The sequence below is a fragment of the Oncorhynchus mykiss genome, chromosome 5 (genome assembly GCF_057628025.1).
Source record: "Oncorhynchus mykiss isolate SJ-2025 chromosome 5, ASM5762802v1, whole genome shotgun sequence".
Taxonomy (NCBI): domain Eukaryota; kingdom Metazoa; phylum Chordata; class Actinopteri; order Salmoniformes; family Salmonidae; genus Oncorhynchus; species Oncorhynchus mykiss.
The window spans coordinates 56,450,988-56,478,522 of NC_143026.1; the positions used below are offsets into that span (position 1 = coordinate 56,450,988).

Below are 27,535 nucleotides of genomic sequence, written 5' to 3' on the forward strand. Positions count from 1 at the left end.
TATAAATTTTTCTACAAATTGCCTTTTATGTTCAAACTGTGAATTTGAAGTGTTTTGGAAGTAGGCCTAGACTATGTTGACAGGTAATAAAAATGAAGTTCAAATTAATTTGCCGCTATGAGGAAGTGATTTATAGAGACTTGTTAGAATAGTTCTGTTTGATTGTGTTTTAACACACAAAGCTTTTCAAAATGTTTTTTTTCTGACAGGTCCCCCTGTGTATCACTCCCATACGGTAGAAGGGTTAATGAGTTTCCCCATTTCTCTTTTCCCCTTTTTTTGGGAACATATGTGAAATGCACTTTTAAACTGTGAAAGACAGCAATACCCCCCCAAAAATGTATAAATATAGGCTAAAACTGCTTTTCCAATAGAAATCCTAAATCACACTTGCAGGCAATGTCTTGGAGACATTGGCTGCATTCCAAACTCAAAGTTGACAGCCCTTGGCCCTAAACCCTCAGCCCTTGGGGGAATCCCCGCAGCCGTCGGTTCAAATGATTAGCCAAGCAAGGGAAGTTTGCAACGTAAGCCCTCAGCCCTCGTTTTTAATGGAGTTTGCGAGTGTACAATTACGTTCACTTCGGGCCTGAAAGGAAAGTCTGCCAAAACTTTAAACCTCAACATACAAGTGTAAGTTCAAAGGAATGTAAATAAGTTAAACTGTGCTACTAATGCACAAACACATCTCGTAAAAGTGTTGATGTTTTTGTTTTGTTATCTTTTGGAAATTGTAGAAATAAAACATTTTCTTTCTTCAGAAGTTCTAGCTAGGCAGGCTAACGTTAGTCAGTTAATTTGCTAGCTATCATACAGTAGGCGCAAATCCATTATATAGTTAATATAAGTAGACATGCAATCATAATTGACTGTAGCTCATATAAAGCTTCCGATGGCTGAAAACACAATCGTCGCGGGATGAAGGAATGTCTGCTCTGCAAGCGTAAACTCCTCAGACGTCAAGACATCATCAGAAGTGTCCAGTGTTGCCAACTAATTTTCAGGGTAAGTTGCTAGAGGCAGGTTGATTTGTTGCTAAATGACGTTGTAATGTAATTTCGTGATAACATAAAAACTGTGTCATTACGTAGAATACACAATAACGTTACTCAAATTGACTGACCATCTCGGCCAAAAAAAATATGATTTTGCATTTGTTCAGGTACAGATTCTCACTCTTTTCTGTACTTCTGGCTGTACAATTGTGATTGAGACATGTTGATTGATGTTGTAAGTTCTGTTCAAGATCAAACATTCATGACCAACTATATTCATTGGGTTTGGCTCTCGTACTACTGCTGCTGCTGCAGTCGGCCAACAATGATTTGCAATTAACTGAAATTGCTGCTGGCCTGCTGCTGCCTGTGCACGAGCTGAGCGCCTGCTGCTGACGTCACTCACAATGCACTTTTGCAGCCAGGCACGTGTGTTGTGACTGAGTGTGTGACAGACAAAATCGTTTTTTTTGTCATTTAGAGGGAAAATGCGTGCATTTTAGCGTTTGAGTCACTTTTCAAAAGTTACTAAAAGTTCCCAAAACGTTTTAAAAGTAGCTCAATTTGTTGCTAGGTGTTGTTTGGGGGAAAAAAAGTTGCCAGGGTAGTCTGAAATGTTGCTAAATCTAGCAACAAAATTGCTAAATTTGCAGCACTGGAAGTGTCCACTTAATTTGAGGGGAGAGGGTGTGTCTTTTCAGTGTTTGGAATGCAGCCATTGGCTAGATAAGCTATTGCGTGGCCACACGTCATCGGCTCTAATGGTCGTCTCGCCCCGAAATGCACATGTGCAAGTACTTATTTTTGACGAAAATGAAAACGTGTCAATTTGTCACTTTCACAAGGTTGGAGTAATAACATGTTCGACTACTTAGGCCGTTTGCTCGAATCTAGGTTGTGCCTTCAGATTTCGAGAAAAATATTTGTTCACTTCTCTCATTTACTCCTCAAACACCGGCTTGGATATTTGGTCTATTTTCGCAAGCTGTTTCCCGGAAGTCTTGCAATGTTGCGCTTCTGGGTTTAGAAACTCAATGGCAATACGCAACAAAGCGTCCAGGCGGCTGGAAAACCACTCGAAGAAGAAGAAATGGGTCAGTCGAAGACAGCGGATTGGATGATGAGTTCGAATTAAGCAGCGCGTCGGGCAAAGTTTGTGAAGATTAATGTTATGAATGGACAACACTAGTATCGAAAACTGGAACAAAAAGGAAATTGACTAAAATTGGAGTGGAGAATATGAATGTTAATGAATCACTTCTTGCTGGGATGCATATGTAGGAGACCTATTTGAGGTGTCGAAATAGTGAAGTATGCGCTGGAAAAAGTGGAGTCTGTCAGACCAGGAGTTGTCTTAGTTTGATGAAGACCACTCCTGGTTTTTGGGATTTAAGGATTTTACTTTAGAAAAAGTATGTTTAACTAGGCAAGTCAGTTAAGAACAGATTATTTCGCCGGAAGATTCGCCCTCCTAGGTTCCCCTTGAGCCTGTGTAGGGATTTTTTTAGCTGAAAAGTTTTGTGATTTAGTTCAGTTTATTTATTTTAGTTTGGTCGTGTATTTTTGTATTTTGTTACATTTTTGGGAATACTGTTTCCATCCCGCACAGTAGGTGGCGGAATGCACATTACGTTGTGCGATCGCCAATATACCATAGAAGAAGATCTTCGTCATATCCTCCTATCTTTCGTTGCCGCATGTTTCCTCGGATATTTGTGGATCAGGTCTGGTATATTGTTTTTACGTCCATTTTAGAGTGGTTTTATGGTAAACAATTACGTGTGTGTTTGATATTTGACTGGGATTGATGTACCTTAGATGAAAAGAGGCAATGACACTTCATAGGATACCCAGCAAATCCACTGTTTTCATTTTGTTAACTGGCTCGTGTTAGCGTGCTAGTCTGTCTGGTTAGCCTGGCTATATCTGGCTATTTGTTTGCGTCTTCAACAGACAGCATCCCTTTTGTGAAAGATGACGCATGTGGATTAGGCTCGTTATTGAAATTGTAGTTATGTTCTTTGTTTCACTGTTCTCCGTTGGGTAGTTAAAGTTAGATAGCTAGTAACAACGCCCTCTTGACAAATGTGGTTAACTAGCTCGCATATTGAGGTTCCCTGGCGTGTACAGTTGTTAGCTGGCTATCATAGCTAGCAGCTAGTTAAGTGAGGAATGCTGAACTCCATTCTCTGAGCGTTTCTCGGCTAGTTGGCTTGGCAGCAGATGTATGTTGACGCAATCCATAATACTTCCAGTCAAATTATGGATGAAACTGGTCATCTGGAGCAAATTGTTCTGATACTAGTGTAGATAATTGACAAGATAACAACCCATATGCCTCCACTTGAAAACAGTTCAGTTGCTAGTTTACATGTTTTAGTTTAACTTCTACTCATCTGTCATTTTTTCCAGGTAGAAACATGAACCAAGAAAAATTAGCAAAACTTCAAGCCCAGGTCCGGATAGGAGGAAAGGTAAGCTAATTTCCCTATTTAGAGATTCAACAGGAAGTACATGGGGTGCGTTCAGCAGGACAGAATGGTGTGCAATGTTTAAAGGTAGTCAGTGATATGACGTAGATGCGCTAAGTAAAAAGCATAGTGGGTCAATTTCCGCAACAACTAAGTGCATTGGAGCGCAAGGCTAAACTTATCCACTGTTTTGGTCCCATGCCTACCTATAGAAGTTTGAAGAGAGCCCGTGTACATGCGCAGATACTGTTTGAGAGTGAAGTCTTGCATCATGCTCATCGCAATATCTGTGGTGCTGCTTGTGCAACGTCATTTTGCTAACTCTATTTCAATAGAAACTGTTTTGTATGAAAAGTTGAAAAACGTTGTGATTATGGGGTTTGCTGCACAATTCCGTCATGGTCTCAACTACTCTTGGCTTCAAATTCAAAGTTTGGTTATGCATCAGCAGTCTTTCTCTTGTCAGTCACTCAATTTAGCTTAGGGCCCCCAAAAGGCTAGGGCCGGCTCTGTCTGCATGTGTGGGTATGGATGTGGGTACACAGACACGTGAGCCACTCTGGCCCCTCATGGGGTGTTTTTTTTTGTCCCATCCCCCACCCCATCAAAGTTGGACATCCCTTTTCTACATGTTGGAGGCATGTTTGTTATACATTAACGTGTCTATCTGAACATTCCAAAAACATTGTGTCCTGTTGAACGTGCCTCTGAAATGTGTATTAAATCAAGTCAATCTTGATGAGTTAGACCTATATAATACATTTTTATCAAATGACAATATAGACTAAAAGTTGTTTAAAATGGCACATTATTTTAGTCATTTAAGGTGACATGTTTATAATGAAATATAGGCCTACTTCTGTTATATATTTGCAAATGTTTTATTTTTAATCATCAGCCGTATGGTTTCCGATACTCCTGATAGGTTGGTAGAGCACTGGGCACACCACTGCTTTATTTAACCTCTATTGGTGTACATTCTTACATCTCCCTGTGTTGTTTTCAGGGCTCTGCACGTAGGAAGAAGAAGGTCGTACACAGGACGGCAACAGCCGACGACAAAAAACTTCAGAGTTCGTTAAAGAAATTAGCTGTCAACAACATTGCTGGTATTGAGGAGGTAAACACTGCTACCATTATACATTTTGTCATCTTAAGTTCTTAAATGTTGTATTTTGTTAGTTTCATGCCTCCCTTATACAGTGCCTAAAGAAAGTATTCATACCCCTTATTCCACTTTTTTTTTTGTTACAATCTGAATTCAATATGGATTCAATTAGGTTTTCTCACCAATCTACACAAAATGGCCCATAACGACGAAGTGAAAACCATGCTTTTGGAAATATATTGAAAATGAAAGAAATAATATTTCCTATACATAAGTATTCACACCTCTGAGTCAATACTTTGTAGAAGCACCTTTTGCAGTAAGTCTAAGAGCTTTCCACTCCTGGATTGAGCAACATTTGCGTACTATTATTTTCAAAATTCTTCAAGCTCTGTCAAATTGGTTGTTGATCATTGATAGACAAACATTTTCAGGTCTTGCCATATATTTTCATGTAGAGTTAAGTCAACTGTAACTTGGCCACTCATGAACATTCACTGTCTTCTTGGTAAGCAACTAGAGTGTAGATTTGGCCTTGTGATTTAGGTTATTGTCCTGTTGAAAGGTGTCTGGTGGAAAGCAGACTGAACCAGGTTTTCCTCTAGGATTTTGCCTGTGCTTAGCTCTATTCTGTTTTTTTGTGGGGTTTTTCGTCCTGAACGATCATACCCATCACATGATGCAGCCACCACTATATGGAGAGTGGTACTCAGTAATGTATTGGAATAGTTTATATTCAGGATAAAAAGTGACTTGCTCTGCCATATTCTTTTAAGTATTGCTTTAGTGCCTTGTTGCAAACAGGATGCATGTTTTGGAATATATATAAAAACTCTGTACAGGCTTTCTTTTCACTCTATCAATTAGGTTAGTACTGTGGAGTGACTACAATGTTTTATCCATCCTCAGTTCTCCCCTATCACAGCCACTAAACTCTGTAACTGTTTTAAAGTCACCATTAGCCTCATAGTGAAATCCCTGAACGCTTTTCTTCCTTACCGTCAACTGAGTTAGGAAGGACGCCTGTATCTTTGTAGTGACTGGGTGTATTGATACAAAGAACTTTACCATGCTCAAAGGGATATTCAATGTCTTTGTGGTTGAATCTGTTTGAAGCTTGACTGAGGGACCTTACAGATAATTGTATGTGTGGGGTACAGAGATGAGTCATTCAGAAATCATGTTTAACCTTTTTATTGCACACAGTGAGTCCATGCAACTTATGTGACTTGTTAAGCAAATCGTTACTCCTTAACTTATTTAGGCTTGCTATAACGAAGGTCGAATACTTATTGACTCAAGACATTTCAGCTTTTAATTTTTAATACAGTTGGAAACGTTTCTAAAAACACAGTTCCACTTTGACATTATGCGGTATAGTGTGTAGACCAGTGACGCAGTCTCAATTGAATCCATTTTGAATTCAAACTATAACACCCCAAAATCTGGAGAAGGTCAAGGGGTGTGAATACTTTTTGAAGGCACTGTAGATGTTGAAGTCTCTTGCTTGGACTGCAGCTTAGTATGGCTTTGGTGACCAAACTTGGAGTATAATTTTGAAGTGAGCAACCCCCCCCCCCCCCTCTTACTGTCACCAGGTAAACATGATCAAGGATGACGGCTCAGTGATCCACTTCAACAACCCCAAAGTGCAGGCATCTCTGTCGGCCAACACTTTCGCTATCACCGGCCATGCCGAGACCAAGCAGCTCACGGAGATGCTGCCGGGCATCCTCAGCCAGCTGGGCGCCGACAGCCTCACCAGCCTGCGCAAACTAGCAGAGCAGTTCCCTCGACAAGGTGGGTTGGCCCTCATGTAAAATCATTAGGTTAGGGCTGGAGTATATTCACAAGGAACTAACCTGGACAAAACGGGGAGGGACCAAGCAAAATGTGTCAAATAGAAGCTCTCGATTTTTGTTGCAAAAGGAAATTCTGTTATGGCGCGCACTGGGGATTATTTTGAGACCTGAGGAGTGTCTTGATGCTTACTATATATACAATTGAAGTCGGAAGTTTACATACACTTAGGTTGGAGTCATTAAATATCACTTTTCAACCACTCCACAAATTTCTTGTTAACAAACTATGGTTTTGGCAAGTCAGTTAGGACATCTACTTTGTGCATGACACAAGTAATTTTTCTAACAACTGCTTACAGACAGATTATTTCACTTATAATTCACTGTTACAAATCCAGTGGGTCAGAAGTTTACATACACTAAGTTGACTGTGCCTTTAAACAGCTTGGAAAATTCCAGAACATGATGTCATGACTTTAGAAGCTTCTGTTAGGCTAATTGACATAATTTGGATCGATTGGAGGTGTACCCGTGGATGTATTTCAAGGCCTACCTTCAAACTCAGTGCCTCTTTGCTTGACATCATGAGAAAATCAAAAGAAATCAGCCAAGACCTCAGGAAAAAGTATCTATATCCACAGTAAAACGAGTCCTATATCGACATAACCAGAAAGGCTGCTCAACAAGGAAGAAGTCACTGCTCTAAAACCTCCATTAAAAAGCCAGACTACGGTTTGCAACTGCACATGGGGTCCAAGAGTGTACTTTTTGGAGAAATGTCCTCTGGTCTGATGAAACAAAAATGACCATTATGTTTGGAGGAAAAAGGGGGAGGCTTGCATGCCGAAGAACACCATCCCAACCGTGAAGCATGGGGGTGTCAGCATGTTGTGGGGGTGCTTTGCTGCAGGAGGGACTGGTGCACTTCACAAAATAGATGGTATCATGAGGAATGAAATTTATGTGGATATATTGAAGCAACATCTCAAGACATCAGTCAGGAAGTTAAAGCTTGGTCGCAAATGGGTCTTCCAAATGGACAATGACCCCAAGCATGCTTCCAAAGTTGTGGCAAAATGGCTTAAGGACAACAAAGACAAGGTTTTGGAGTGGCAATCACAAAGTCCTGACCTCAATCCTATAGAGAATTTGTGGGCAGAACTGAAAATGCATGTGTGAGCAAGGAGGCCTACAAACCTGACTCAGTTACACCAGCTCTATCAGGAGGAATGGGCCAAAATTCACACAACTTATTGTGGGAAGCTTGTGGAAGGCTACCTGAAACGTTTGACCCAAGATAAACAATTTAAAGACAATGCTACCAAATATTAATTGAGTATATGTGAACTTCTGACCCACTGGGAATGTGATGAAAGAAATAAAAGCTGAAATAAATCATTCTCTACTATTATTCTGACATTTCACATTCTTAAAATAAAGTGATTGTAGCTAACCTAAGACGGGGGATGTTTTCTAAGATTAAATGTCAGGAGTTGTGAAAAACTAAGTTTAAATGTATTTGGCCAAGGTGTATGTAAACTTCTGACTTCAACTGTATATATTTTTTTTATTGCAGTGCTTGACAGCAAAACCCCTAAAGCAGAAGATATTGAAGAAGACGACGATGTCCCAGGTAAGGATGATTCCATTTGCAAGGGAAGTATTTCAGACACTTCAGAGGAAACATTATGTAATTTCAACCTGTAAAACCATCCTTTGTTTTCCTCTTCTCTTCAGACCTGGTGGAGAATTTTGACGAAGCATCAAAGAACGAGGCAAACTGATTGATCTTCCCCTTGAGACCCCATACAAGGATTGGAACTGCAATTAAGAAACTAAGGCGACTTCTCTGATGTTTTAACTTCTAGCTATGAAGACCTATCATTTCAAACACTATCCCGTCATCCAGAGACTTGTGTATTTTGAAATGTCCCAAGGATGCAGTCCTTATCAGACTTGCTTGCTCACTTAAACTCTCAACACATTGGTCAACGGTTCAGTACTTTTCACCACATTGTTAGTCTCGAACAGGATTGCGGTGGTCATTTTAATTAAAGCTAGTCTTAAAAATAATTTTGTTTTTACGAAACAAAATAAAGGTGATTAACATTTTCTACATGGTGCTGTGGTCTTTCTGGCTGTTGAAAGGGGATATTTAGTTTTTGAAGACTTGTCACAACAGCTGCCACCCTGGCCATCATTGTATCAAGATGCATAACTATTTGGTCACTATATAATTTCAAGCTGCTGTAGCCTCATGCTCAAAGTAATAAGGCCTTGCAGCGATGATGACATCCAATGTGATATTAGACTGACATGGATGATATCAAAGATGGTCGTAAGGACTTTTGTGGTATTTTTTTAGATCCATATGTTTTCTGTGGTTTCATGTACACAGGTCATAACACTTAAACCACATAAAGACATGAAACTGTCATATGTGCAGTAGACACATTTTTGGCTAGAAATAAGAGCACATTTTCTGTAATGGAATGATCTCATTAAGTAAACATATATTCTAATACAGTGTACACTGCTTTCGAAAAGGACGTTTAAGGACATCCTTGAGTTTACTTAAGACCTGCAGTGAGAGAGAGAGAGGGGGGGGGGGGGCAGGGGACGCAGAAGGAGAGAGGGGAATAAGTGGGAGGGAAATCGTCCCTCTGCTAGTGAGCAGGACTGCTTTTCTTGTCTTCTTCGCCACTAATGTTGCAATATGTTGAAGTTCTTCAGTGCCCGGGACGATGAGAATGAAAGCCTATTGGGTTCATTGACAGAAGGTACGTTTGTAATTCTATTCCAAAATAAAATCATACAGATAGAACTACATCATCTGGCGCTATCGTAGTTGGAATTGTAGCTGATCTGTGCAATCATGCGTCTTGCCGCGTGCGACACATTCATAGAAAGGCAGAAGCACACGAGAATATTCCTTCAGCCTATATGAATTAATGGGAAAATACGACTTGAATTATATGGAAATAACGCGATAAAGGGAATAATGCTGCGATATTAACCTGCAACGATTAATGAATCGGGATGGGGAGCAAATGTCGCATTGCCGTGTTCACTGGTTGAGGGGATTTAAACTGTTGCACGTGTGCTGGATGCGTCACCGTCCCGCGAAGCAAACGCTCAGTCAGCTGTACTGGTTGAGCCCTATTGTAGTTTATATGCGCCGTAATAAAGATGATATATTTACCAGTAATCTGTGATCGTCAGCATGAATGGTTGGGTGGTTGGGGGGGGGGGGGTAAAGCTGCAATGCAGTTTTACCCCGACAAGAATTCACCAACGCTAAAGGGTAGGCCTATCTGAAATTGTGCAATAGGCAATAACCAACCAAGGCTCAATCACAGCATAATGCAACCCCAAATCTGAATTATGAATTTTTCTTCCTCACAGTCGTAACATTTTGTCTTATTTCAGTCGATAGCGGAGTATAATATAAAAAAATATATATAGAATGAAATGTATAAATATCTTTATTTGTGTTATTGATCATTCTCGAAAATTCCAAACTAATTGTATGCACCTTTATTAATAATGTAACTTTTATAATAATAATAGTAATGTACATAATCTAACATCCAGTTTTGCCACTGAAGCCTGTATTTTTTTAATGCTGGTGTTTCACTATAGCCCTATTCCCCAGAGAATGAGTCAGCTTTACCTGGCTCTCTGGACCTGTCTCCCTCTGAAATGGCACCCTATTTCCTATATAGAGCATTACTTTTGACCAGACCACTATGGGCCTGTAGTGCACTACATAGGGAATAGGCTTCCAAAAGTAGTGCACTTCATAGGGAAAAGGCTACCATTTGGGACGTATCCTAGCTCTCTCAAGGATGACAGTGCACATATGTTGGCCTCAGTGGACGATTTAACTTATCCAAAGCAATGAGATAAATGGCCTCCCATTTATTGGACCCATTACCACCTAGGAACACAGACTGTCCCATCTGGGATCATGGGCGTGAGTGAGTGCTTAGGTGCTCTTGTGGACTAAATGTCACGTTCTTCGTATATATGCCTGTTTGTTCTCTTAGTGAAGTAAAATGTCTGTGTCAGGTTCATGTCACATATACCTTTACATAGTTTTGATCTGTTCCCGCGTCTTTGTATGAACAGATGAATCGGATGCTCCGTCTCTGATGGATGCTAAGCACCACTGGCTCCACAGACCCTGTCTGCTGATGCTCAAAGATGGGGATGTCACAAAGCCAGGACAGCTGGGCTGTGGACACATCGGATCAGATTCCCCTGCAAAACCCAAAGTCCATTCAGAGGGGGTCTTGAGCCCAGGGGTGGCTCCTGTTTCCCAACTGGAGACCCCCGCTCAGAGACTGATGAGACAGCTGGAGGAGGGAAACTGCACTGTGACCACTCTTTCAACATGGGGAGAGAGGAATTTTGGGGAGGCTTCTACCCCCCTAATGCTCAGCCCCTCCAAAGCTGCTGGGCCAGAGGTGGAGGTGGAAGAGGAAGTGAAGAACAAGCCCCAGCCATCCTCCTCCAAGGAGGACTCTGTGGTTGAGGAAAAGGAGCTGGAGGAGAGTGGACTTGAGCTGCAGGACCCCCCCAGTGGCTCAGATGCCCTAGGCCCTTACATTGACGACCCGTCTGGTCCCCCTTTGGAGGAGCCCTATGGAGGCGGCCATGATGCCCTGGTCCAAGGGCCTAGACTGGGGCTTCAGAGCCAGACCAAAGCCAACGGACTAGCTAATGATGAGACCAACGCCAACGGAGTTCAAGCAGATAGTGAAGAGGGAGCTGTGGGGGACTGCACACCTTCCCCTATGTCTCCAATAGTGGATCCAGACAATGAGCTACAGGCCGGCCCCGCGGGCATTCTGTCCAGGGAGCGAGGCACTATCCTCGGGGAGGTGGCCCCCGTGTGGGTCCCTGACGCCCAGGCGCTGGTCTGTATGATGTGTGAAGTCAGGTTCACCTTCACCAAGAGAAGGCACCACTGTCGCGCCTGTGGCAAGGTGAGGGTCTTGCACCACTATTTTGTGTGTGTGTGTGTGTAGGTTGTATTTAAAGTAAGAAGGGATTGGATGTTATCCCTGAGAAATTAGGCTGACCATTTGTGATCGTGTGTCTGTGCTACAGGTATTCTGTTCAGTGTGCTCCGGTCTGAAGTTTCGACTAACACACCTGGATGGGAAGGAGGGGCGTGTCTGTGTCTCCTGTCACTCAACTCTAGTGAAACGTGAGTATCACATGACAACACTGTTACCATGACACTACAGGGTAAATCCATTTAAATTCAATCACTTTTTGACAGGAACCCCTTTGATTTAAACGAAACCTTCCATACATGTTTGCCCATTGTAGAAGTGCTCATAAAGTGATTTGGAGTCGAATGCCAAAACATGAGATTTATATAAATTTAAAAGCTTACAAACAGGGTTGTCAAACTATTTCATAATTTCTGTGAATAAAAAATAAATAATAATATGTCCCTTTTTGACCTTTAATGTAAATGACTTATATAAAAAAAAAACTAAACTCAGATTTTTTTCATATTTGCATATGTTGTTGCTTATACCCTATTTTACATTGTCTGAGGTTTTTGTCTTGTTCCTGCTATCGGTTGAGACACAACATGTTCCTGAATACAGGGTAGATGTCATGTTTTGACTGATGAATGCACTAAAATGGAAATAAAATACAGATTTCTACTTTCAAATGGTACCACAAACCCCAGAGAATGTTGACTTGAATGGGAATATCTGTTGTTTGAAATTACAGTGCATTTGGAAGTATTCAGACCTCTTGAATTTTTCCACATTTTGTTACATTACAGCCTTATTCTAAAATTGATTAAATGGTTTTTTTCCCTTCATCAATCTACACATATTTCTCCATAATGACAAAGCAAAAATTGTTTTTAGAAATTTTAGAAAAAACAGAAATATCACATTTACATTAGTATTCAGACCCTTTATGCGATACAATTACAGCCTTGAGTCTTCTTGAGTGTGATGCTATAAGCTTGGCACACCTGTATTTGGTGGAGTTTCTCCCATTGTTCTCTGCAGTTCCTCTAAAGCTCTGTCAGGTTGGATAGGGAGTGTCGCTTCAAACCTATTTCCAGGTCTCTCCAGAGGTGTTCGATCGGGTTCAAGTCCGGGATCTGGCTGGGCCACTCAAGGACATTCAGAGACTTGTCCAGAAGCCACTCCTGCGTTGTCTTGACTGTGTGCTTAGGGTCATTGTCCTGTTGGAAGGTGAACCTTCGCCCCAGTCTGAGAACCTGCTCCAGAGCTCTCAGGACTTCATCAAGGTTCTCTCTGTACTTTGCTCCATTCATCTTTCCCTCGATCCTGACTAGTCTCCCAGTCCCTGCCTCTGAAAAACATCCCCACTGCACAATTCTGCCATCACCATGCTTCATCGTAGGGATGGTGGCTGTTATGTGCCTTTTATTGAGGAGTGGTTTCGGATCTCTATGGACAATTCCTTCGACCCCATGGCTTGGTTTTTGCTCTGACATGCACTGTCAACTGTGGGACTTTATATAGGCAGATGTGTTCCTTTCCAAATCATGTCCAATCAATTGAATTTACCACAGGTGGACTCCAATCAAGTTGTAGAAACGTCTCAAGGATGATCAATGGTACACCAATTTTTGTGGTGTACCAGCTAAATTACAGTCTTCTGAAGGGATAGGTCCATTCTATGAGTTATATTTCTATGATTGAAATGACACCCGCCCTGTATTCAAGAGCATGTTGTGTCTCAACGACACAAAAACCTCAAATGATGTTAAATAGGTTCTAAGCTACCACATATGCAAACATGAGTTTACACGTTGTTCTATAATGGATGTTAAGGGTTAAAAAATGACGAGAATTAAAAAAAAACGTTGTTTGACAACACTGTCTGTAAGCTTTTAAATTGATCAAACTCAACCGTTAATCTTTTCCAGTGATGAAGACATGGATGTCTCATGGTGGGGTATGCCAGACGGGTCAACTTTGAGCACCGTTATCTCCTGAATGTTTTGGCATTCATTGTCCAAAAAGTCACTTTCTGACCACTTCTACCATGGGCGAACGTGTATGGGACGTTTTGTTTAAATCAAAAGGGATGCTGTCAAAAAGTGATTGAGGCAATAAATGTCTTATAAAGTTAGTTGGTGCAATATGTGGACATTTGTTCCCGTCTATATTATTGACTTTCTCTCATGTATGTTGTTCTTTAGGAACCCCTCCAAGGGGGAGGAGGAAGGTGTGGTTTGCTGATGAGATCCTATCCAATGAGAAATCAGACTCTGCACCTTGTACCCCAATCAGAGGCCCCACCTTTTCACCGCTGTTATTGAGGAGAAGTATAGCTGCTACAATCAGAAGCGCCACTGGCTCACCACAGACCAGCAGGAGGGCCCCAATAGCACAGGAGATGCCCCTGCTCAATGTATGTAAAAAAATAAATAAAAAACTTATCAGACCGGACTGATTTGCTGCAATTTATACAATTCAAATAAAATATAAGTTCTAAGGATGTGGTAACATGCTTTCTGTTGGATATCTTTGATATCCATAACCCCACAGTATTCCACAAGCTCTCTCCTTTTGACTATCTTTCTGCCTCACTCATGGTTTGCCTCACTCATCTCCCTCCTAGTCCTCCTTCCCCTCCTCCCTCCATCTAGGGGCAGTAGGTAGCCGAGAGGCTAGAGAAGCAGGTCAGCAACCGGAAGGTTGCTGGTTGGAATCCTATGTCTGGTGGGAAAATCTGTCTGGGACTGTCCTCGATGCTATCACCTGCCGTTAGGGCTTTGAGCAAGGCACTTAACCCCTAAACTGCTCACCTGGCGCCGTGTGTGTGTGTCAGAGCGGACCAATTTCTGCCTTAATCAAGTGTTCTCCTCCTTCTTCTCCCTTCTCCGTACAGCCTCTGCAGGAGGCGTGTGGGCCCTGTGGCTGGGGTACGGCAGCCTTGGTCAGCAGCCACATCAGCAGCTCTGCCAACCTCATCCCACTGGAGGGCCTCCCTCCCATCCTCACCTCCACCGGAGTCAAAGGAGGTACGACCAGGCTGCTATCACTGGAGATGCTAACGGCTAGCTTACTGCAAAGCCACGTTTGGGGAAACCCCTGGCTTACTGTACTGGGACTGTCGTACAGTTAGGTAGACAGTGTTAGAGGTGTTACTCTGGTTCGTTATCAGGCGTTATGTCTTCGTGTTGGGCAATTTAATAGAATGTAAACACTAGTGGCCAGCTTACACATCTTATTTAGTCATATTTAGACACAGAGGTTAAACTATGGCTGACTGTTTTTAAAGGCGGTATTTGCGTCTAGCGGTGTCTAGCTCACAGTTTCCTCTGTCTCGCCCAGACTACACAGTCGAGGAGAGGCCCTCTGAGATGGTTCTCATCCAGGAGCTGGAGAGCGGCAGGCCCAACTCCCTGGTCTTTGTCCTCAACGCCAACCTACTGGCCATGGTCAAGCTGGTCAACTGTATGTGACCTTTCCTCTCAACCTTCAACCTTTTTTCAGTCATTGACCGTGTGTATACACTGTTTACATGTATTCCTAGCTCGCCATTGACTCAAGTCACATGTATATTTTATAAGAGTGTCAGACCGTGTCACCAGCAGTGACCTCACATTGAAGCACTGCCTCTCATTGGCTCTCCCCAGATGTAAACAGGAAGTGCTGGTGTGTGACGTCCAAGGGCATGCATGCGGTAGGCCAGGTGGAGGTGGTGGTGCTTCTGCAGTGTCTGCCTGAGGAGAAGAGCTTCCCCAAGGACATCTTCAGCCACTTCATACAGCTCTACAGGGACGCCCTCACAGGTGAGACTGGCTCTCTGACGTGGTCTGGCAACTTAGCTACCGTTGACCAGCACTGGACAAAGCTCTGAAGCAGGTCTTGAAAAGACTTCCAAGTCTGTTTAATGGTGTGCTGGTCCCTCACTCTATATATCTCTCATTATCTCCCTCCGCCCCCCCCCCCCCTCCCCCCATCTCACTCTCTCTCCTTCCATCTCTTTCCCTCCATCCAACAGGCAAGGTGCTAAGCCACCTGGGTCTCTCCCAGTTCTCCAGTAGTTTCCTGAGCAGTGAGGAGCATGCAGGGTTCCTCTGGGTACGCTCCACTCTCCAGTCCCTGCAGGGCCTGCCTATGCCCAACCAGCCCTTCCTCTTTGGCCTACTTGTCCACCGGGCTGAAGTACCCTGGGCCAAGGCCTTCCCCCTGCGCCTCATGCTCAGACTGGGGGCTGAGTACAGATGTGAGTCAGGGCTCTGGAAGCGGGAGAGAGATGTAGAGAGAGAGAGAGTGTGTGTGTGCGCGTGCATGTGCATGCAAGCAATACCCACATGAAGGCAGGATAGCTGTCGGGTTGTGGTATCTGTTACATGTGTTGCTTTGGCGACGCGGCTTTTCTCTTCTTTGTATGCGTTTCACTGCCACATCCACCCAGTGTCATCCCCATTAAGGCATTCCTCTCCCTTCCTTTCCAGTTTACCCCTGTCCTCTGTACAGTGTGCGCTTCAGAAAGGCTCTTTTTGGGGAAACTGGCCACACCATCATGAGGCTGCTAGTAGTAAGTAGCTTGCCTCTCATGACAATAACAGCAATCAACACCAAGGTTGTGTTCATTGGGGCACACCGTACCAAAACGATTCTTACTGGACAAATTCAGATAGTCCCTGCCTGTTTCAGTCAGTTGTTTCCATTTGGTGCCTAATGAATAACACATTTTTTCCCTCATTGCTTCCCAGGACTTCAGGAATTACCGGTACACTCTGCCAGTGGTGCCTGGACTCACTGTAGATCTGGAGGCTCAGAGGACCTGCATTAAAATCCCCACCAATGGCTATGAGGAGGTACAGCTAAACCACGAAACAACACTTGGTTAACTGTGACCAAGAAGCTGCTATAAATGCTTATAAATACTTTGTAAATGATAAAAACACTCCTTTATAAACAACTCTTTCATCAATAGATCAAGGGTTGACATCAATACATTCTCCCTCTCTTTCTCTCTCTCTTTCTCTCTCTCTTTCTCTCTCTCTCTCTCTCTCTCTCTCTCTCTCTCTCTCTCTCTCTCTCTCTCTCTCAGCTGATGAGGGCTTTGAATAAGTCCAATGAGCATGTGCTGGCCATGGGGGCATGCTTCAACGTGGCGGCAGACTCCCACCTCATCTGTGTTCAGGGGGACGATGGCCAGTACCAGACTCAGGCCATCAGCATCCACAATCAGCCTCGCAAAGGTGAGAAGCCCCTGGAATCAACAGACGGTGATGGGGACTATGGGAGACTGCATACTGCCTGTCCTGTAAACAAAGAGAAATACCAGTAGAGGGGGAATGCTACACAAAGGGCAAGCAGCACATCACCTACCATCAGGAAGAGGGAGAGGGAGGGAGAGAGATTACAGTACAGAGAGGTAATATTTACTGCCACGTAATCTAGCTTTTGGCAGCCTAGGGGGAAATCGTATGTGTGATTTGCCATGTTTTTATATGCTCACTTGCAATAACCGTGCCTTTGCTGTCACTTTTTTTCACCACTGGAGGGCAGTGTCGCGTCACGTGAGAGGGTGAACCAACCTGAGAAAGTTACTTGCTGTAGAAAGCTTACCTTACCTCTGTCATTAGTTTTGGTTAGTCCAACTGTAATATTTAGATGTTTCTATCTACAAGTCAGGTGGTTATATATGGGGCTGTGTTTTGTTTCAGTCACCGGTTCCTGCTTTTTTGTGTTCAGTGGAGCTCTGAAAGCAGCATCGGGATATCTTGCCAAATCCAGCATCGTGGAAGGTAGGTTCACACTTGTGTATCTTCGCTTAAAACTGGAAAGTTGCCTTACTAGTCGTATTTAACTAAAACACAGAAAGTCATATTATGATTGCTTTACTACTAACTTATCCTAAATAAGATTTCCTAAATAAGATTTCCTAAATAAGATTTCCTAAATAAGATTTCCTTATTTAGTCTGTCAATGTTTGTCTGTATGTGTGTGTCCATGTGCACTCAAAGTTGTGTGTGTGGCTGTATGTATGTGCATGTGAGTGTGTGTGTGTCCTTGTTGGTGTCTCTCTCTTTCTCTCTGTGTGTGTGTGTGTGCGTGTGCGTGTGTGTTTTTTTTTTGCTTTTGCTGTCCCCCTCTCCAGATGGGCTGATGGTGCAGATCACCGTGGAGACCATGGTGGAGCTTCGCCGGTCGCTACGGGAGATGAAAGACTACACCATCACCTGTGGGTCGATTGACCAGTCAGACAGCCAGGAGCATGTCCAGGTCCAATGGCTGGATAAGGAATGCACTTTGAATAAGGGGTGAGTGTTAGGTCATTAAACTTCTGATCAGTGTCCCATGATTTGTTTTTTGCCTATCGTTATCCTACATTTATTCTACAGCGTTGTTGGGTGCTTGTTTCTGATTGGCTAGAAGGGCATTCTAGAATAGACATTAAAACCAGATGACGGGCCGGTGGGAAAAGATATCGGGACGTTGGAATAGATATCAGAACTCCGTGCGATCATGACTCAATAAGCACCTACACATGCAGACCGTACTTGCTACAAAGTTACAGAACACTAAACCAGCCCCACACAAACTGAACTTGGATACATTGTAAATGCAGGTCCAACGAGAACCTGATGGTCACTCTGACAGAGCTCCAGAGTTCCTCTGTGGAGATGGGAGAACCTTTCAGAAGGACAACCATCTCTGCAGCACTCCACCAATCAGCCCTTTATGGTAGAGTGGCCAGACGGGAGCCACTCCTCAATAAAAATCACATGACAGCCCACTTGGAGTTTGCCAAAAGGCACCTGAAGGACTCTCAGACCATGAAAAATACAATTCTCTGGTCTGATGGAACCAAGATTGAACTCCTTGATGAACACCTGTTCCAGAGCGCTCAGGACCTCAGTCTGGTGCGAAGGTTCACCTTCAAACAGGACAACGACCCTAAGCACATAGCTAAGACCACACAGGAGTGGCGTCGTGACAAGTCTCTGAATGTCCTTGACTGGACACTCACCATCCAACCTGACAGAGCTTGAGAGGATCTGCAGAGAAAAATGGGAGAAACTCCCCAAATGCAGGTGTGCCAATCGTCATACCCAAGAAGACTCGACGCTGTAATCTCTGCCAAAGGTGCTTTAACAAAGTACTAAGTAAGGAGTCTGAATACTTATATAAATGTAATATTTCAGTTTTTTATTTTTAATACATTTGCAAAAATTTTGAAAAAACTGTTTTTGCTTTTTCATTATGAGGTATTATGTGTAGATTGATGACTGGGGAAAAAAACTATTAAATTCATTATAGAATAAGGCTGTAATGTAACAAAATGTGGAAAAAGTCAAGGGGTCTGAATATTTTCCCGAATGCACTGTACTGGCACGGTTTTCCCGCCCTCGACGTGCCAATATATCCTCCAGACACCGGCAATTATTTCCAAGGTAACGTAAAGAACGTTGGCGTTTTATATCTTACTTAAACCTCTCTCACTAACCCCATCCCATTGTCACTTCATCCACCTTTCAAGTCTTCCCCAGACTATCGGACCCTCTTGTCCATCGCTGTAGAATACCCTTTATCGTCGCTTGCCTTCTTTGTATGGCTGTGTGCGTGCGTGCATGCATGTGTATCTTGCAGTGTTATCAGCCCCATTGATGGGAAGTCCATGGAGTCCATCAATAGTGTGAAGATGTTCCAAAAGTCAGAATACAAGTCCAATGGAAAGGTCATCCGCTGGACAGAGGTACGCACGTCCCAACGTTTCACGTGGTACTCTTACTCTTACTCAAAGCCATTTGTCTCTGTACTGTATTCCCCTAAGTGCATGCCCATGTCTTTGTGAGTCTCTTGTGTGTTTCCCAGGTGTTCTTTGTACAGAGAGGGGATCGTCCCAAGAGCCAGGGTGACCACCATACAGAACACAGCCGGCTGACAGAGCGACTGGCCCGGGCATTCTGCCTGGCACTGTGCCCACACCTCAAGCTGCTGAAGGAAGATGGCATGGCCAAGCTGGGGCTGCGTGTCACACTGGACTCCCAACAGGTGAGGGTGCCCATTGAATGAACATACTGGACTTGGACCATTTAGATGTTAAGAAATACAACTTTCTGGGAGCGGAATCTTTCAAATTGCGCGTCATCTTACTTTAGTAGTTGTAGAAACTCTTGACTGCCTAAGATGTGAGTTGGGGACCACCTTTTTTTTAACAGGAAGTTATTAGTCATGTAAACAGTGGCGGGGTGTAGGCCTTCGTGATGTTGCCAAAGCTGGCAGTGAAAGCTATCGATGTGTGGCGGGTTAACATCGCTGTTTCATGTTCCAGGTGGGGTTTGTGGCCGGCAGCAATGGCCTGCCACTCCCAGCCCCGTACCTCAGCACCCTGGACACCGTGCTGACGCCCATCATCCACAGCAGGGGGCGCAAGAGGAGCGAGGGACCCGTAGTCATAGAGCTCATCTTCTACATCCTGGAAAACATCTCTTAGGGGAGGGGGCCAAAGTGCACACGCTCATCTCCACATCGCGCCGTCCACTCACCATCCTCTCTCCTGGCTCTCCATTTGTGCTGCTGTGAGTTCGAAAGAGCTTCAAAACAGCGTTGGTTGAAGGAGTACGCTCATTTAATGGACATAAAAGCTCACCTCCAGGCTCTATATGTCTCAGCCAGCCTGTGGCAAGAGGTGGCTGGGTGGTAAGTGGTCTGAAAGCTGTTCCATAGGTCACCCTGCCTTGGCCTCTAACTCAGCAGCAGAAATAAATGCCACCCTCATGTTGTTTTTCCCACTGTCAGGCTTTGTACCAGTGTTACTGTGGAATATCACCAAAACACACACATGAAACCCGAAAGTGGCCATGAGATCAGGGTATAAGTAATCTGCTTCATTTCGTGGCTTGAGACCAGTACGTCTGTATATTTTCAATAGAAATGCCCATATTTTGAGAATGCCTTTAAACTGGGGACTGGATTCAGCCCCTGACCTTAAAAAGCAATGGGAAAAAGAGAATGCCTTTAAACTGGGGACTGGATTCAGCCCCTGACCTTAAAAAGCAATGGGAAAAAGAGAATGACTTCAAACTGGGGACTGGATTCAGCCCCTGACCTTAAAAAGCAATGGGAAAAAGAGAATGACTTCAACAGAAATATATCAGTAGATCTGTAGCTAGCCGTTTGATGCATACTGAATGAATGAATGTTTAAGAATGTTTTCATATTTGAATGTATTTGAATTCCTCTTGATTGCCCCTGAAATGCATTACTGTCAACCTAGGATTAATTAAACATTATATTAACACAAGGAAATCATACAAGGTTTTGATTTTTTGAACCAAATCCGATCTTTATTGGTTGCATACTCCTATTCTTCCGATGTTGTCTGAGGTGCAGAGAAATGCTTATGTCTCTTATGCTTCGACAGTGATGTAATCCCCAACAATACAAAACAATATCAGAACAGGCAATGTCAGTCCGGAATATAAATATATATGTATATGATGGTGTGTGTAGACAGTATATGAATAGAATTAATGTGTATAGCAGTAGTTAAATAAGAAGAGCCTTGACTGAATACAGTATAAATATGAAATGGGTTAAAACAGTATGTCAACATAATTAAAGTGACCAGTGTTCAATGACCATGTACATCGGGCATCAGTCTCTACGGTGCAGGGTAGAGCAACGGGTGGTAGCCGGCTAGTAACAGTGACTAAGTTCACTGCAGGGTACTGGGCAGAGGCCGGCTAATGGGGACTATTTAACAGTCTGATGGTCTGGAGATAGAAGCTGTTTTTCAGTCTCTCGGTCCCAGCTTTGATGCACTTGTACTGCCCTCGCCTTCTAGATAGTAGCGGGAAGAACAGGCCGTGGCTCGGGTGGCGGAGGTCGTTGATGATCTTCTTGGCCTTCCTGTGACACCGGGTGCTATAGACGTCCTGGAGGGCAGGCAGTGTTCCCCGGATGATGCGTTGGGCAAACCGCAACACCCTCTGGAGAGCCCTGCGATTGCGGACAGGCGGTGATACAGTCCGACAGGATGCTCTCAATGGTGCATCTGTAGAAGTTTGTGAGGATCTTAGGGGCCAAGCCGAATTTCTTCATCTGCCCGAAGATGTCTTTGTGAATGGACCATTTCAGGTTGTCAGTGAGGTGCACGCCTAGGAACCCTCTCCACTGGTCCCTGTCGATTTGGATTGCGGTTGTGCTCTCTCTGCTGCCTCCTGAGTTCCACAATCAGCTCCTTAGTTTTGTCGAGGGAAAGGTTATTTTCCTAGAACCACTCAGCCAGGGCCCTCACCTCCTGCCTGTAGACAGCATTCTCACAGTACATTCAGGAACTATTCAGACCCCTTGACTTTTTGTTACATTACAGCCTTATTCTAAAATTGATTAAAACTTTTATTTTCCTTCATCAATCTACACACAATACCCCATAATGACAAAGCAAAAACAGGTTTTAAGTTTTTTTTGCAAAAATAAATAAATAATAATAACTGAAATATCACATTCAGACCCTTTACTCTGTAATTTGTTGAAGCACCTTTGGCAGCGATTACAGCCTCAAGTCTTCTTGGGTCTGATGCTACAAACTTGGCACACCTGTATTTGGGGAGTTTCTTCCATTCCTCTCTGCAGATCCTCTGAACTCTGTCAGGTTTAATGGGGAGCGTTGCTGCACAGCTATTTTCAGGTCTCTAGATATGTTTGATCAGGTTCAAGTCCGGGTCCTGGCTGGGCCACTCAAGGACATTCAGAGACTTGTCCTGAAGCCACTTCTGTGTTGTCTTAACTGTGTGCTTACGGTTGTTGACCTGTTGGAAGGTGAACCTTCGCCCCAGTCTGAGGTCCTGAGCGCTCTGGAGCAGGTTTTCATCAAGGATCTCTCTGTACTTTTCTCCGTTAATCTTTCCCTCGATCCTGACTAGTCTCTCAGTCCCTGTCTCTGAAAAACATCCCCACAGCCTGATGCTGCCACCACCATGCTTCACCATAGGGATGGTGCCAGGTTTCCTCCAGACTTGATGATTGGCATTCAAGAGTTCAGTCTTTGTTTCACCAGACCAGAGAATCTTGTTTCTCATGGTCTGAGAGTCCTTCAGGTGCCTTTTGACAAACTCCAAGAGGGCTTTCATGTGCCTTTAACTGAGAAGTGGCTTCCGTCAGCCAGCTCTAGGAAGAGTCTTGATGGTTCCAAACTTCTTCTATTTGAGAATGATGTAGGCAGAATTTCTTTGGTACCCTTCCTCAGCTCAGTGCCTCAACACAATCCTGTCTCTGAGCTCTACGGACAATTCCTTCGACATCATGGCCTGGTTTTTGCTCTGACAGGCACTGTCTACCTTATATAGAGAGATGAGAGAACCTCACCAAATACAGGTGTGCAAGTTTGTAGCGTCATACCCAAGAAGACTCAAGGCTGTAATTGCTGCAAAAGGTACTTCAACAAAGTACTGAGTAAAGAGCTTGAATACTTGATATTTTTTTATTTGTAATCGTTTCTGAAAAACAGTTTTTGCTTTGTCATTATGGGGTATTGTGTGTAGATTGAAACAATTTAATTCATTTTAGAATAAGGCTTTAACGTAACAAAATGTGGGAAAGATGAAGGGGTCTGAATACTTTCCGAATGCACTGTATATAAAAGTCTGCTTATCATGATATACCACAAACAAACATTCAAAAAAATGCTTTTGACCAAGAAGACCGGTTCAATGGCACGAAACGTCGCGGCTTTCTATCAGCACCATGGACAGCGCCCTACACACTAAGGCAAGATTCTGACAAAAAACAACCAGCAACATTGTTTCAATCTTACCATTTCAAAAAGGTTGCAGCTTCCTTGATGCTCTGTGGAACTTCCTGAATAACCGATCATTCCATTCTCCCCAAAATCTTCTTGTAAGATCCCCCTCAAATGGCAGTTGGATTAGATGAGCTTTCCTTAGGTGTAGCATGCTTCCTCTGTGCTGACTGAACACGTTTGTCAAAGTGGAAAATGAGTTCTCTCATGTAGCTGTGGCCGCCCCAAGAGTCAGTCCATGTTTCCTTGCAGTTAGTATGGTCGGCATAGCAGAGAGAGCCCTAGAGAATCGTTGCAAGATAGATATCAAGTGTGGTCAATTTGTCCTCCTTGGAGCAAGAGCGACACTTAACTCATATTCCACCAAATCTGTTTTGCTTAGATCTAACAGAGGTTGCACCACTGCCCCCTGTCTCTTGACTCAATCACATCCAATGTCCCCCTCAGTGATTACTGGTTTGAAATAAGGAACTCAATAAAGTCCACAATCGCCAACAAACACATGCGATTTCTTGCCAGCTGTCCATCAATAAGAAGTGTTGACAGTGTAACTGATGTTCCCCAATAACACATCAAACTAGTTTTTCTTTCCACAGTGCAGTGCATTACAAATGCTCTTTGCTTGATGTGTGCCTAGCAAATCCTTTGGTACGATCAATAGCATTCTTCCAGTTAGAATACCCAGCTTAGGTGAAGGCCTTGTCTGCGTTAGCATTGGACCCAACACAGATCTTTGGACATGGGAAAGAAAATGCAGCAGCTGCAGTAGCCATGTATTTCAGCCACTCTCTTCCTATGAAACAGTTGCCATTAAATTCATGTTTTTTTTTACAGAAAACCTGTTGACAAGGATATGATTTCTAGGCTAACCTAGGCTGGCCCCTCTGTTCCCAGATCATCAGGAACAGTCAGAGGTGGAGGCGGCTGTGAAGCCTTTATGGCGGCGCTTGTGGAAGGGGTGTGTAGGTGGGTAGGCTCTGTACACGGCGCTAGCTGGAGCTCAGGAGCATCATTGCTGCTGGTCTTGGCAGCGGCTTCGATGGTTTGATGCTGCTTCCGCTGGTCTCAGAGCATTTCGTATTATTGTGTACGTAAATCTGAGATACTCCATTTAGTATGATATATTCATTTGAGAATGTCCATCATCCATTTTCGTATGATATGTTACGAATTTGCTAAACGTACATTATGTTACAAATTTGCAAAGCATATGATATGTTTTTGCCTTAATACTGCAATACATAACATTTTGGGCGACCCAACCAAATTAAATAGGAAAGTTGAGTTGTAGATTTGTCATTCTCATTGAAAGCAAGTCTAAGAAGCAGTAGATATGTTCTATGTGCACTATTTCTATGTTCCCCTTCCTAAGTTTGGTTTTTGTACACCAGTTGAAAATACAATATTTTTGGTTATGAAAAATATATTTCACAGTGGTTTAGATGGTACAATGATTATCTACACAATGACTGCTTGTTTTGTCACATAAACTGAAATTATGCAAACTATAAACATTTTAGCAACCAGGAAATGGCGGCACGATTTCTGCATTTGTGACGACCGCCTCGATTTGGTCTTATGTAGCGAAATTTGAGATTGGGTACCAATAACACCAATAAACCTATCTGTTTAAAAAATGATTTAGTATATGTCAATCTAGCAAACCAGGCAACTAAAAGCAACTTTCTAAACAATGTTTTAGGTTAGTTTCTAGCTTGTTAGAAGGTGTAAATGGTACAATAAAATGGTTACTTGCTTATTGGACTCTTTTGTTTAGACATGTAGCTAACCATAATCCCAACTCATAACATTACTACCCGTCATGAATCTACAGGTAGCTAAAGCTAAATAACAAGCTAGGTTCAATGTTAGCTAGCTAGCTAACATTAATCTATAACTTGCCACGCAAATGGCTCAGAGATACAAATAACATTACTACACCGATCATACACGGATCATGCAGCCAGCTAACGTTAGCTAGCTATCTAACAGTACACTTTAACTTGCAATGAAAACGACTTCTTCGCAAAATTAGAAATGTATAATATCTGAAAATGTAGCTAGCTAGATTATCTTACCCATATACATGGATGAACACTTCTCCCTCTCTTTCACTGATGCCATAGTTGCCCTTAGTTTGATGATATAATCCAGACAGGTGTTTTATACAACAGCCTATACAACAGCCTTCGGTGTTCTCTTTTCGGCTCCCTCAGCATTTGCAATCAAATGTCTGAATTTTCACCTTCTCCTTCGCTATCATACTCTGCTTCCACCGGGCATTACACTGATTTCAAAACTCAGTCCTCCAGAAAGTGGAGAGCCTTAACAACACTTGTGCAGTTCTTTTTTGACATATTTTTAAAAAGCCACATTAGAAAGCATACTAAGCAGCTCATGTTATAACCAGAAGCCTGCTACATGGCAGATCTGAACTCAGATTAATCTGAACTCATCTTTCAGCATTTCCAGCCCATCCATTATAAGCCAATCATGGCTAGGCGAAGGTTCCTTACTTCTTCCATGGCTAAACCAACTGGGTTCATAATTTAACAATTGTATTCGTATTTACAGATGGCATACAAGTTTGTTTTTAAGGCACATTAAAGTTAATATGTTCCAGAAAGCATTCTTTATCAAATTAAAAATGCACATTCAAATGTCTGTCCTGTAAAGTAGTGACGCGCGACATATATGCCTAGTTTCCTGAGAGTTACATATTGCACCTTTAACTAACCTTATGTCTTATGAAACTATACCAAATGTAACATAGCATACTAATTTGAGTATCCCGGATTTACATTTACTATGTTACGTCTAGTCAATCGGACCAGGCTGCCTACACACACTGCAGCAGTGTGCCCTGTCCATTGTGCTGACACTGCAGCAGAGGTACAGATTTTTTGGGTGCCAACCTGTCATTCAATCTTTTAACTTTTTGGCTATTTTTATATAGGGACATGAAACTAAAACTAAAACTGAGGTGGCTAAGGTTTGAACTGAGGGGGCTAAGGTTTGAACTGAGGGGGCTATGCCTTCTTTAGCCCCCTCGTGGTAACTGGCTCGCGCCGAATGCAATTGGTTTAGACTTTACTGTGAAATGCTTGCTTATGAGCCCTTCCTAACAATGCAGAGATTAAAAAGAATAATACAAATAAAAATAGTAACACAAGAGGAATAAAATAAAATACTATATGCAGGAAGTACCAGTACCAGATCAATGTGCAGAGGTATGAGGTATTTCAGGTAAATACTGTATGTACATGAAGGCAGGGTAAAGTGACTAGGCATCAGGATAGATAATAATAAGAGTAGAATAAAGAACAGAGTAGCAGCAGCAAAGTGTATGTTAATGTGTGTAGGTGTGTCAATGTAGTGAGTTTGTATACAGTGTGTATACTGTATATAGTCTAGTGAGTGTAAGATAGAGTTAGTGCAGAATGTTCAGTACCAATAATTTACTATTTAGCAGTCTGCCTATTTTGCAGTCTTGTGGCTTGGGAGTAGAAGCTGACTCGGAGCCTGTTGGTCTGAGAGCCGATGCTCCGGTACCGTTTGCCAGTCCATGGCATGGGTGGCTGGAGTCTTTGCCAATTTTTTTGGCCTTCCTCTGACACCGTCTGATATAGAGGTCCTGGATGGCAGAGAACTCGGCTCCAGTGATGTACTGGGCTGTCCGCACTACCCTCTGTAGTGAGGTCAAAGGCGGTGCATTTGCCACACCAAGCGGTGAGGCAGCCAGTCAAGATGCTCTTGATGGTGCAGCTGTATAACTTTTTGAGGATCCCATGCCAAATCTTGTCAGCCTCCCGAGGGGGACTATGCAGGTGTGTGTGAACCATGTTAAGTCCTTTGTGAGGTGGACGCCAAGGAACTTAAAGCTCTCGACACACTCCACAACAGCCCCGTTGATGTGGATGGGGGCGTTTTCTCCCCTCTTTCTCCTATAGTTTCAAGATCACCTCCTCGTCTCACAAACATTGAGATAAAGGTTGTTGTCTTGGCACCAGATTACAGATACTTTTCAAAAACTAAATGAATTCTTTTTGGATGACTTTAAATCCCCCCTAAGGTTGATGTCTGCGTCCCTGTGTAAATCTAATTAGCATATAAAAAAAATCCCCATAACAAACAGTTTAAGCTAGAGCTATTTTTTTGCGTTGGCGGTAGCTTCCGAGCAGTTTGGCCTAAACTATTATGACCCCTCTATGGAAAGATGAGACTCTCACGAACACGATGGTGTTCGATCTCTACGACCCTCACAAGCATCTTGGGACTTGTTTGGGACTTGTCTTGGAATCTGCCAACTTCTGTCAGTAGCATCCGGACAGTTTGGGCTACACACTAATGTGTGTAGACTCCCATAAGGTGAGA

The 27,535-nt window shown here is 43.1% G+C and overlaps 2 protein-coding genes across 8 annotated transcripts; both read left to right on the forward strand.

Moving 5' to 3' along the window:
- Window positions 1-503: 503 nt before the first annotated feature.
- On the forward strand, window positions 504-8,488 carry LOC110524063 (transcription factor BTF3 homolog 4). 6 transcript variants are annotated; one of them, XM_021603374.3, is made up of 7 exons: window positions 504-633; window positions 887-1,005; window positions 3,408-3,469; window positions 4,473-4,586; window positions 6,173-6,374; window positions 7,953-8,009; window positions 8,114-8,488. In XM_021603374.3, exons 3-7 carry the CDS (start codon window positions 3,416-3,418, stop codon window positions 8,158-8,160), a joined length of 474 nt encoding a protein of 157 aa, XP_021459049.2. In that variant the 5' UTR covers window positions 504-633; window positions 887-1,005; window positions 3,408-3,415; the 3' UTR covers window positions 8,161-8,488. The 6 variants fall into 6 exon arrangements, with proteins under 6 accessions (XP_021459049.2, XP_090091367.1, XP_021459048.2 ...); XM_090235241.1 differs by lacking the exon at window positions 504-633 and having other exon boundaries at window positions 779-1,005; XM_021603373.3 differs by lacking the exons at window positions 504-633; window positions 887-1,005 and adding an exon at window positions 1,740-2,719.
- Window positions 8,489-8,906: 418 nt separating this feature from the next.
- Window positions 8,907-20,667, forward strand: LOC110522972 (zinc finger FYVE domain-containing protein 9). Of its 2 annotated transcripts, none has more exons than XR_016496162.1 (16): window positions 8,907-9,156; window positions 10,508-11,367; window positions 11,492-11,591; window positions 13,590-13,801; window positions 14,282-14,414; window positions 14,728-14,850; window positions 15,033-15,188; window positions 15,401-15,625; window positions 15,858-15,940; window positions 16,119-16,223; window positions 16,460-16,610; window positions 17,079-17,159; window positions 17,379-17,675; window positions 19,006-19,111; window positions 19,231-19,410; window positions 19,691-20,667. XR_016496162.1 is itself a non-coding variant. In XM_036977858.2 (16 exons), the coding sequence occupies exons 1-16, from the start codon at window positions 9,093-9,095 to the stop codon at window positions 19,850-19,852; spliced, it is 2,904 nt and encodes a 967-aa protein (XP_036833753.1). In that variant the 5' UTR covers window positions 8,907-9,092; the 3' UTR covers window positions 19,853-20,667. The 2 variants fall into 2 exon arrangements, 1 of the variants encoding a protein (XP_036833753.1); XM_036977858.2 differs by having other exon boundaries at window positions 17,513-17,675.
- The last annotated feature ends 6,868 nt before the right edge of the window (window positions 20,668-27,535 follow it).

Bases quoted from the DNA above. Each gene is read 5' to 3' on its own strand.
- LOC110522972 (XM_036977858.2), top strand. From the start codon at position 9,093: ATGTTGAAGTTCTTCAGTGCCCGGGACGATGAGAATGAAAGCCTATTG. The intron at 14,851-15,032 runs GTATGTGACCTT...GGCTCTCCCCAG, and splicing joins CATGGTCAAGCTGGTCAACT to ATGTAAACAGGAAGTGCTGG. The intron at 19,411-19,690 runs GTGAGGGTGCCC...TTCATGTTCCAG, and splicing joins TCACACTGGACTCCCAACAG to GTGGGGTTTGTGGCCGGCAG.
- LOC110524063 (XM_021603372.3), top strand. The intron at 6,375-7,952 runs GTGGGTTGGCCC...TTTTTATTGCAG, and splicing joins AGAGCAGTTCCCTCGACAAG to TGCTTGACAGCAAAACCCCT. The intron at 8,010-8,113 runs GTAAGGATGATT...TCTTCTCTTCAG, and splicing joins AGAAGACGACGATGTCCCAG to ACCTGGTGGAGAATTTTGAC.